The sequence below is a fragment of the Babylonia areolata genome, chromosome 7, assembly GCF_041734735.1.
Source record: "Babylonia areolata isolate BAREFJ2019XMU chromosome 7, ASM4173473v1, whole genome shotgun sequence".
Lineage (NCBI taxonomy): Eukaryota > Metazoa > Mollusca > Gastropoda > Neogastropoda > Buccinidae > Babylonia > Babylonia areolata.
In genome coordinates this window covers 27,347,596-27,359,931 of record NC_134882.1, presented here as the reverse complement: position 1 = coordinate 27,359,931, position 12,336 = coordinate 27,347,596, and the positions used below count along the sequence as shown (strand labels likewise).

Genomic DNA, 12,336 nt, shown 5'->3' with positions numbered 1-12,336 from the left:
AACCTCAAAAATACTTCAAAGCCACAAAAACAAAAAAAAAACAATTAAAAAAACGAAAATATCAGCAAATCACACTGTAGGATGAACAGCTAGTGCTCATCCCAGTGTTTACAATAACATTACATATGAGCGCCAAAGCAAAACCACACAGATTGTACATCATCAGACTGCAGAAAATGGTTAGCGTCGCGGACTGACGGCTGGGAGGACACGGGTTTGAATCCCAGTGGAGGTGGGTTTTTCGGCCCACAGCCAGCTCCTACCCAGAGATGAGTGAGCTATGGGCTTAAATGGGGAGACTGGGACCATACAGTCGAGTATCATCCACTTCACGGATGCGTTTCTGGGTGTGTTGCTTTAATTACCTGACCAACACTGCAAGTATCTGTATCTCTTGGGCCTGGTTGATGCCGGGCTATCATTATGACAGGAAGCGTAGAGTACAGCCTTGTCATGTAGTCCCAAACCAAAATGGACCTCCAAAGCAACATTGTCATCGTCATCCTCCTCCTCCTTCATCATCATCATTATAAACAAAACAGTCCCAAAATCTGAGGCCTTTCATGCCCTGCTCTCATGGTGACCTCAGTTTCGATACCCCTCAATGTCTTCAGTGTCGGCAGATTCATGGGGAGCTCTTGCTGGAGGGACATGGGCCTGGCGGTCTCCACTCTGGGAGGGACACTCACTCAGTCTGGCTCCGCGACTAAGCCATTATTGTTGTTAGTAGGGGGCTTAGTAGGTGGTGTCCTATGTACGTAAAATCAGAACAGGCACCACTGAACACCACCGAAGTGACTCAGCAGCAGTACAGGGTCTCCTCTGGTGTGTGGCCTCACTGCGACCTAACACTGATAGTTCCCTGCGGAATGCCGACGCTGGGAGTGTGAAAGACGAAAAAAACAGAAAGGAAACGGACTAGGAAGACTGAAAAAGCAGACATCTGTGAAGGAAGAAAAATGGCAGAATGGCAGAAACAAAGACAGCAATAGAAAAAAACAAAATTTCTAGCACAGAATTTCAAGAAGTCAAAGCTGCTGTTTATACTGAAAGATCCACTGGCATCACATAAAGGTAGTTGACAGAGCTGATGAGTTTAATGACCCACATATATTTCAAGCCAGTAAATAGCACTTTAGTATATCTGCATGACATATGATGCAATTTTCAAAGTGTCTAAACACTGCATTGGTATCAAATACAGACCCATCACAGATGATGATATGGATACTTATATAGCACCTACCCTCAGTCGGAGACGAAGCTCTAAGCACTTTACAAAGTCAGGGTCATTTACACAACAGGCTGTCTACCTGGGTAGAGCCGACTGATGGCTGCCATTGGGCGCTCATCATTTGTTTCTTGTGTCATTCAATCAGATGTCAGGCATGCACACATACACTCTCAGACATGTAGCAATTTACGAGTATGACCGTTTTGCATATCTACCCCGCATTGCAGGCAGCTATACTCCATTTTTGGGGTGTGCATGCTGGGTATGTTTTTGTTTCCTTAACCCACCGAACGCTAACATGGATTACAGGATATCTAACATGTGTATTTGATCTTCTGCATGCGTATACACACAAAGGGGGTTCAGGCACAAGCAGGTCTGCACATATGTTGACCCATATGTTGCCCAACCCACCCACCCCCAGGATGACTAGATGGTCCTCGTCGATTCTGACGGACGAACCACCACATATGTTGACATCTGGGAGATCGGAAAAATCTCCACCCTTTAACCCACCAGGCGCCATTACCGAGATTCAAACCCGGGACCCTCAGATTGAAAAGTCCAACGCTTTAACCACTCCACTATTGCGCCATCAATGGTCACCCTTCATCATCAGCATCTTCACATCACAGGTATAGTCATCACAACACGCACAGTTCCAGTTACAAATCCTGATTTAACCACTCGACTCCTGCGCCCGTCAAGACTCCCGTGAGAGGACCTCACCTGCCGTCGGGAGGCACGGTGATGTTGAGGGTGGTGTTGTCCTTGAACCACACCACCTTGGGGGGCGGGTAGCCAGCCACAATGCACTTCAGGGTCACCGCTGAGAACTCGCTCACACGCCGCACACCGCTGCTGTACTCACGGATCACTGGAGGAATGATGTCTGAAAAATACATACAGCAGGCAGAGAACTCCGTCAACAGGGTGCTCAGGAGAGTTTCAGTTTCAGGTTTCTCAAGGAGGCTGTCAATGCATTCGAACAAATCCACATACACTACACCACATCTGCTAGGCAGATGCCTGACCAGCAGCATAACCCAACACCATTTGTCAGGCCTTGAGTGCATGCTTATGTATTTGTGTACCTATCCGAGTGGATTTCTTCTACAGAATTTTGCCAGTGGACAACACTTTCATTGCTATGGGTTCTTTATCAGTGCCCCAAGTGTGTGCTGCACATGGGACCTCGGTTTACAGTCTCAGCCAATCAGCCAGATGCTCTGTTCGATTTTCCAGTCAAACCTGGGAGCAGGGTGAGAGCAGGATTCAAACCCAAGACCCTCATGGACTCTGTATAGCTGATGAGCGTCTTAACCATTCTGCCACCTTCCTCGCTCAGGAGAAGCAATGAACTCTGCAGATATCGTTATCATCAGGCATCTTCAAGGTACTGTGTGCTGAGACTGTGTGTATGAGTGATGTGTGAGTGTGCATGAAAGGTCAGTGTGAGAGTGCGTATATATGTGTGTGTGTGAATGTAAGTGAAAATGTGTGTGGGTGTGTGTGTGTGGGAGGGTGGTGGGATGGGGGGTGGGGGTGTGGGTGGGTTTGAATATGAGTGAGAGTGAATGTGTATATGTGTGTAAACACATCAATGTTTTGACTAATGTGAATCATACAATGTTACAATTATTTTCTTCTCAATGTAATAAAAAAATAAAAGTATCAAATAAAATTTGCATTTAATACACACAAATACATAATAAAGACTCACACACTCCCCAAAAAAAGAATAATAAAAAAGAAATTAAAAAAAACCCAAAAAACAATGGACAGGTCACTTCGCTTCACTCCACTTGTCCCTCAGTCTAGATGACCGTTGGGACACCACACCGATAACTTGTCAACCACCTTCCTCAATCCTCCTCTGTTTTCTGCTTCCCTAAGGGCCTCGCTCATCCTCAGACCTGTCCATTCTGGGATGCTGTCTTCCCTAAGGGCCTCGCTCAGCCTCAGACCTGTCCATTCTGGGATGCTGTCTTCCCTAAGGGCCTCGCTCATCCTCAGACCTGTCCATTCTGGGATGCTGTCTTCCCTAAGGGCCTCGCTCATCCTCAGACCTGTCCATTCTGGGATTTGTCTTCCCCAAGGGCCTCGCTCAGCCTCAGACCTGTCTATTCTGGGATGTTGTCTTCCCTAAGGGCCTCGCTCATCCTCAGACCTGTCCATTCTGGGATGCTGTCTTCCCTAAGGGCCTCGCTCAGCCTCAGACCTGTCCATTCTGGGATGCTGTCTTCCCTAAGGGCCTCGCTCAGCCTCAGACCTGTCCATTCTGGGATGCTGTCTTCCCTAAGGGCCTCGCTCAGCCTCAGACCTGTCCATTCTGGGATGTTGTCTTCCCTAAGGGCCTCGCTCAGCCTCAGACCTGTCCATTCTGGGATGTTGTCTTCCCATCTTTTTTTTTTGTTTTTTTTTTCTATATTTTTTTTATGGGACAGGCAGGTAGCAGGCAGGTAATGGTGGGCCTCACCTTCCAGCTCCAGGTGCAACTTCCTGATGACGTGGGCGTTGTTGAAGTTGGTGGCCTGGCAGCAGTACCAGCCCTCATCCTCCTCTCGCAGCTTGGGGAAGTAGGCCACCACTTCCAATGAGTACTGGGTCCTGCGCACACACATACAGGCACATACACACATACACAATACACACAAACACATGCACACACACAACACATAAACACACACATAAACACCCACACAACACCCACACACATACACATACATACACACGCGCACATGCACACGCACGCGCGCGCACACACACACACACACAACACAGGCTAAGTCACGCGCAGCAGCCGAGCAGTATTTAGTAGGGTTCCAAACAAAAGTGATAATAATAATCATAATCATGCATTCACAAGGCACTTTCAAAACACTCAAAGGCTTTAGAATTTCGTGTCAATCAGACAACATCCCCCGTCCCCCCCCCCCCCCCCCCCCCCACACACAAACATATTTATGCAGACACACACACGCACGCGCACACAGAGAATATATCTTTATCTACAGAATACAGACATGGAATGGAGTGCCTCAATTATGCAGAGACTGCTTGAAAAGGAATGTTTTCAGTGTTGATGAAAAGAATGTGAGTGAAGTGCTGTGACAGGCTGACAAAAGGCAGTGAATTCAAGGTCTGCACAGCTACAGAACTAAATCTTTCCTACTGTGTTTCTTTCTGTTGAAATTCCACACTTCTGCAAGACCTTTTCCACACCACACCACACCAAAAATTTCCCATACCAAATAAAAAGCCAAACTGACACACACACACACAAATGTGTCTGTTGCACTACTGACAAAAGAGACTGGTGGATATTGTTGTATCAATGCTCAAATTTAATCACTTGTTTGTTTTAAATGCATTAAACTCTTTGTTGATGAACGGTGCCGATCAAGTGGAGGAATTTTGTTTAATGTCCCATCAAACAAATCAGTGACTGAAGACATTTTGTTAAACTATTTATGAATACATTTGAGTATTATCGGTTAGAAGGGGTGGCAGATGTGAATGAATGGAGGGTTGGGGGAAACTGGGCAAATGAGGGTGAAATGATGCCGATCAAGTGTTTTATTAAAATTCCCAGCCTTTTCCAGAACCTGACAGACAAAACTTCTTTTTTTTTCTGAGACTTTTCCGGCTGTGGAAATGGTTCTCTCACTTTCCAAGATTTTGGAAATGGTTCTCTCACTTTCCAAGATTTTTCCAGACTTCCATGACTCTGTACCAACCCCCTGGGTTTAAGTGCTGGAATTTCAGCCTGAGGTTCCTTGATTCGTATCCTGGTCACATGTGCCTGATCTTCACCGTTGCTTGTGAAAGTTAAAGCCTAGCCAACCACACAAGGCCACATGAGGGATGAAAACAATGGCTTGATGGGTCAAGAGATTTTTTATCCCAGTCTCCCACGTCGACACACACTCAGGCCTGCAAAGTGCTTGAAATATCTTTGTGTCCATATGGATGCAGGGAATCAAATGTGCATGTTAGAGATCCTGTAATACTTGACAGCATTTAGTGGGATATGGAAACATAAACGTACCCAGTATGCACACACCCTAACAACAGGAAAAATGGGGTTCAGAGATCTATACTATTCATACTGAAAGAGGCCCCTGGCATTCTCATGAGGGTGTGTGTGTGTGTGTGTGTGTGTTTGTGCATGTGTGTCTGTGTCTGTGTGTCTGTGTGTGTGAGTGTGTGTGTTTGTGCATGTGCATATGCTTGTGTGTGTGTGTGCGTGTGTGTGTCTTTGCATGTGTGAGTAGGGAACTGGGTTTGTGTGGGGAGCGGGAGGGTTGTGGGAGCGTGTGGGTGAGTGAGGGACTTCTCGTTGGGTTAATCTGCTGGTCAGGCATCTACTTAGCAGATGTGGTGCAGCCAGTATGGATTTGCCTGAAGGCAGTGACCCCTCCTTCAGAAACTGAACTGAACTGAGGGACTTCCAGAACAGGATTTCCAGAAAAGTGGAGATGGGGGACCTATTTATAACTGAAAGAGCCTTACCCCTCCCGTCCCACCCACCTACACACCCCCAGGCATTATTAAAGCACGCCTTACCTGCTGTGTGTGAGCTGATAGGATGTATCAACTACTGTGGGGACCAGCGTGGTTTCTATCCGATAACCAGCATCATCACCATCACCACCACCACCACCATCATCACCATCCATGTCGACACTGTCCATTGTGGTGGTGATGTTGTCAGCGTCAGTTCCGTTTATGATGACCAGTGTGCCATTTTTGGAGAGGGTGGGTGGGGGTGAGGTGTAAGGGAAGATGGAAAGGGCCTGGTACATCCACAGGCTGGCTCGGCACACCACACGCACAGAGTCCCCTGGAACTACTGCCCGGTGTGCCATGCTCTTGATCGTCAGCCCATCCTTGTCACTCTCATCTGAAATCAACCGTGCAAATGAAATTAAGTGTTGTCCGAAACACACCATGCACACAAAGTTTTAAGTGCTGGGACTTGACTTCCGCTCAGCGTAGCAACGTGTATTGGTCGCTCTGTGAAAATCATGCCTGTACAATGTGATCCACCTAGCAGCTGGTTGGGAGAGAGTGGGTGACAAGGCTCCAGAAACAGACTGTGTTAATCCAAATACATAAAAAAACCCAAAACAGTTATGGTAAAAGACTATGACCAGCACCTATTGGTAAATATCTGTCACGAAAAGCAGGAGGCAGCAAAAGGAAACCATCCTCCACCTCATCAAGTGACACCTGTGTGAGTGTGGACAGCGGTAACTCAAAAGAAAGACAAGAGGTGAAGAAACAAAGAAAGGACAGTGAAACTAACACTGAAATATACATGGCATCGCATGACACGCTATTCAAGAGATAAAAGAGATGGTCAGTATTTTAGCCACAAAGGAAGATGTTGATAGGGGATGAGACAGGACATGAAACAGGAGACAGACAAAGTGACAACAGCCCTGACTCTTAAGAATCGAAAAAACATAGAAAGTAATGTATTCGACCTGGAAAAGGAAACGGATAGACTGAATACAGAAGTGAAAACATCAAGGGGAGAGAATCAGGAACACATGAAATATGTTTCTGCTTTTGACCTGTGTCATTTGTGAATGATCAGAATGGAACTGGGGTTCCAGAGAGTGTAAAATGTTACCTGACCCTGGTGAAATGATTATAGTTTGTCTTTTTTTTTGGTGACACACCACTGGCATATTGCTGAAAATCATGATTCACACTACTGAAAATGTTTTGTGAGTGACATCACATCTGAGTAACAGTACTTACAGTTTTGTGTGGGTGTGTATAATTTGATCACTCTTCATAACATAACAATATTGATAATGCTTCGGCATGCAATGTGAATACATAGTAATAGTGTATATATACATAGATATATATTTATAAAAACACTGCGTTCATTTCTATGCTGACAAAATGTCAGTGTCCTTTTGTGTGTGTGTGTGTGTGTGTGTGTGTGTATTTTTTTTTTTAATAGTTAAAAATGTACATATAATGATGGAGATTCTTGGGTGCAGCAGGCTTACACAGGAGCCTCTTTGAACTATTGCTGAGATTCAACCTTGAAACAGTGTAACCTTGTAACACAGGACATGAGGTCAGAATATGCCTTTTTTGACTCACTTGTGTAAACAGAGTGAGTCTATGTTTTAACCTGGTGTTCAGTTGTGTGTGTGTGTGTGTGTGTGTGCATGTGTGTGCGTGTGTGTGTGTGTGTCTGTGTCTGTGTGTCCGTGGTAAACTTTAACATTGCCATTTTCTCTGCAAATACTTTGTCAGTTGGCACCAAATTTGGCATAAAAATAGGAAAAATTCAATTCTTTCCAGTCATCTTGTTTAAAACAATATTGCACCTCTGGGATGGGCACAAAAAAATGAAAAAAGAAGCCAAATTATATGCAAACTGAATTTACTGTTATTTCTATATTTTTTTAATTCTCTAAACTTGGCACTTTGATCTGATATTTTGACACAACAACAAGAGCAGTCATTATTATCATTTTTTGTTGGAAAAGGAACTTCTTTTGATAAGCATGGAAGTTATATTTATTTTGCATGTCTTTGGTGCAGAGGTAAAAAAGGGAAATTAATCTGTAATTAATGCTAGGGGGCTTAATTTGCTTTAAACTGATCTTTCTCATCTTAAACATTACATTTTGAAATTATACTGAATATATAAAAAGCTTGTGTGTTTTACTCTCAGTATACAGGGCTTTCACAATGTTCATTCGCCCAAGTGGTACATGGTCTTTTTCGGAAAATATTAAAATCAATACGAGTGAGCCCTGAAGGTCATGGTCAAAAATCAATTGCGTACACATATTTATACATATTCAAAGCGCGTGCTCATATTCTTCACGAACGCGAATGACGCCATTTTGTTTCAAGTTGTTGACATGGCCATTCAATCCTATATTCAATCGACAATACACGATAACAGAGAAAGATTTGTGAACACCTCATCACTTACTGGATTATACCCCAAACTGCCATAAAAATATCCACAGAATCAGTCGGAATTCACAGTTAAAAATAATAAACCATCAGAATTAATACCCTTGAACTGATGAAACATAAAAATTTCCAGTCTTGACTTTTCTCAAAATGAAGTCCTTTTCACTTCATACGACGTTTAGAAGTACTTGTACTTGGCTCTACATATTATAAGTTTAACAAAATACTTAATTTTCATATCAACTTTAAAACTATAAAACTAGAATGAACATAAAAGAGAAATTGAATTGACCGTGTCAACCGGGTGTAACTAAACTTGTAAATCTATCTAGATCCAGAGAAAACGGCAAAATGTTGCAGTGTGATTGCGGCGATAGCCACGTTTCCTTTACCGCGGACTTACAAAGAATTTTTAATTGCCCTTAAAGATTTTTTTAATGTCCACGATACACCAGAATAATATGATTTAAACAGCGTTCTCACTGCGAATACTGCAATTGATTTATCGCCCTTTAAAAAAGCATGTTTAAATGTTATATTTTCAAACGTCAGCTATGGAGCCACGATAGAGTAATGGGTAAGACAGTTTCTTCTCACCCAAACACACAGCATTCGAATCTGCTTTTTTTCCTCTTTTTTCTTTTTCTTTTAACCTGAAGCTTTATAATAAGAAATACAGAACACATTTTAATGACACACACATACACACAAACCTCTATCCAAGAACAATTGCAAACATAACACAAAAAACATTCATGGGAAATGCATGTAGGATTTGTAACTGATTCATGTGCACTTGTGAGAATATGTTTTTGTACAAGATTCCTGCATACTTTTGAACTCTATACCAGATTTGTGCTTTTTGTTTTATTTTATTATTATCTTTCTTATGTCAATTTATATAATTGATTTTTTAATCTTTTTTTTTAGATTTATTTATTTCTTTATATACATTCATTATTATTTTCATTTTATTTTATTTTTTCCAACATTGTGAGTGTCTAAAAGGGAATCCTCTATATTTTCTATTCTGGGTCATTCTGTTGTATTGAAATTATGTTTCAATTACTGTTTCTTACACTGTGTGACCAAGTGACTTATTTAGCATTATTCAGGAGACCAATCCTGTTTTGTTTTTGTTTTTCGTTTAGACCCTCATCCCATCCTAAACACCTGGAAGTGATCTGACCCTGACCCTGACCTGCCACGATGTACTTGATGTCGTCGTGAGCCTCCCCGTAGTGGTTGATGGCGGCACATCGGTACCAGCCCGTCCTGGTGTCCCTGACCTTGAGGAGGTAATGCTCCTGCGACCCCGAGCGCTGGTTCAGCTCCCACTGGCTTTGGTCCAGCTCCCGCCACAGGGTGACATTCTGCGTGAAGTTCCCGGGGGGGACCTGCCACACCACACACACCACTCAGTGCTCACACACCGCTCAGTGCTCACACACCGCTCAGCGCTCACACACCCCTCAGCGCTCACACACCGCTCACACACCCCTCAGTGCTCACACACCCCTCACACACCACTCAGCGCTCACACACCTCTCAGCACTCACACACCGCTCACACACCCCTCAGTGCTCACACACCCCTCAGTGCTCACACACCCCTCAGCACTCACACACTGCTCACACACCCCTCAGTGCTCACACACCCCTCAGTGCTCACACACCGCTCAGCGCTCACACACCCCTCAGCGCTCACACACCTCTCAGCACTCACACACCGCTCACACACCTCTCAGCACTCACACACCGCTCACACACCCCTCAGTGCTCACACACCCCTCAGTGCTCACAGACCGCTCAGCGCTCACACACCACTCAGCGCTCACACACCACTCAGCGCTCACACACCCCTCAGTGCTCACACACCCCTCAGTGCTCACACACCGCTCAGCGCTCACACACCCCTCAGCGCTCACACACCCCTCAGCGCTCACACACCGCTCAGCGCTCACACACCGCTCAGCGCTCACACACCGCTCAGCGCTCACACACCGCTCTCACACACCACTCAGCGCTCACACACCCCTCAGTGCTCACACACCCCTCAGTGCTCACACACCCCTCAGTGCTCACACACCGCTCAGCGCTCACACACCCCTCAGCGCTCACACACCCCTCAGCGCTCACACACCGCTCAGCGCTCACACACCGCTCACACACCCCTCAGCGCTCACACACCCCTCAGCGCTCACACACCGCTCACACACCCCTCAGCGCTCACACACCTCTCAGTGCTCACACACCCCTCAGGGCTCACACACTGCTCAGTGATCACACACCGCTCACACACCACTCAGCGCTCACACACCGCTCACACACCCCTCAGCGCTCACACACCCCTCAGCGCTCACACACCGCTCAGCGCTCACACACCCCTCAGCGCTCACACACCCCTCAGCGCTCAAACACCGCTCAGCGCTCACACACCGCTCACACACCCCTCAGCGCTCACACACCTCTCAGTGCTCACACACCCCTCAGCGCTCACACACCCCTCAGTGCTCACACACCGCTCAGCGCTCACACACCCCTCAGCGCTCACACACCCCTCAGTGCTCACACACCGCTCAGCGCTCACACACCCCTCAGCGCTCACACACCCCTCAGCGCTCACACACCGCTCAGCGCTCACACACCGCTCAGCACTCACACACCGCTCACACACCCCTCAGCGCTCACACACCGCTCACACACCCCTCAGCGCTCACACACCTCTCAGTGCTCACACACCCCTCAGGGCTCACACACTGCTCAGTGATCACACACCGCTCACACACCCCTCAGCGCTCACACACCGCTCACACACCGCTCAGCGCTCACACACCCCTCAGCGCTCACACACCTCTCAGTGCTCACACACCCCTCAGCGCTCACACACCTCTCAGTGCTCACACACCCCTCAGCGCTCACACACCCCTCAGCGCTCACACACCGCTCAGCGCTCACACACCGCTCAGTGCTCACACTCTACATGGTGTGAAAACCCTCAGCACTTTGTACCCAGTCAGTGCAGCTGCACTGCAGTTTCTGTGGACCAGCACTACAAAATCTTTTAAAAAACCTTCACTACTTTGTACCCAGTCAGTGCAGCTGCACTGCAGCTTCTGTGGACCAGCCCTAATACAACTTGAGTGCACTGTCAAAGTTGCAATTTATTCACAAAATGCATACATCATGAAGAGAAACATGCTCATTCTCTTTGAGAATAGCAGCGTACAACATAGAGGCTTAAAGCACCAAGTGATGAATAATAAAACTAAGCGAAAAATGAAACTGAACATGCCCACTCCAGTACTCAGAAGCAACCAGATGTTACAGATAAATCAGTACTCAGGGTACAAATTTGTTAAAAAAAACTTTTTTTTAAAACTATCGCATCAGGAACCCAGATGAAACAGTGTGAGAGAGCATGCAAGAGCGAGCTTGAGCTTGAAAGTTACCAATTGAAGGCACCCAAGATTCAGTCAGTGAGGCGTAATAAAGAAGACTGGCCCAATCTTGAGATACAATACAGTGGCTTATCTTGAATTCCAGGTGTTGGTAACCTCCTTTAATGATGATAATGATAATAACAATGATAATAATAACAACAGTACATTCATATAGTGCTTCCCAACCTCTCAAAGCACCTTACAATTACAAATCAGTCACACACACACACACACACACACACACACACACGTAGAATATACCTTTTTTCATGAACCTTTTATACCTTTTAAACAGTAACATTCAAATGTGAAAACGAATACTTTAACAAAATGTCTATAATCACTAGTTTGTGTGACTGGACATTAAACAAAAGTCCAATAGTTGTGGATCCATCAATACAGAAGCAGAATGGAGTGCCTTGATTATATACTGATTATGTACAGACTGCTTGGAAAGGAGTGTTTCTAGTTTTGTTTTAAAGGATGTGAGTGAAGGACTGTGGTGTGAGTGAAGGACTGTGGTGTGCTGAAAAAGGCAGTGAATACCGCGTTTGTTCAGCTGAAGACTGAAAAGCTCTCCTGTCCTGGGGTTGGGTTGTTTTTTTTTTAGGGGGTGGGTGGGGGGGGGGGGGGTTCCAAAAGACTTAGGGGAAATAAAAGATTCCATCATCACTAAAAGAACGGAGAGATCTTGAAGGAT

General features: G+C 45.5%; 1 protein-coding gene across 1 annotated transcript in view; it reads right to left on the bottom strand.

The window, feature by feature from the left end:
* LOC143283813 (vascular endothelial growth factor receptor 1-like) overlaps positions 1–12,336 on the bottom strand; it is a 130,417-nt gene that overhangs the window by 30,147 nt on the left and 87,934 nt on the right. The window contains exons 12-15 of the mRNA XM_076590186.1: positions 9,396–9,591; positions 5,804–6,140; positions 3,714–3,844; positions 1,964–2,126 (exon numbers count right to left, since the gene is read on the bottom strand). Coding sequence (XP_076446301.1) covers positions 1,964–2,126; positions 3,714–3,844; positions 5,804–6,140; positions 9,396–9,591 — 827 coding nt within the window. The remainder of the gene's footprint in view (positions 1–1,963; positions 2,127–3,713; positions 3,845–5,803; positions 6,141–9,395; positions 9,592–12,336) is intronic.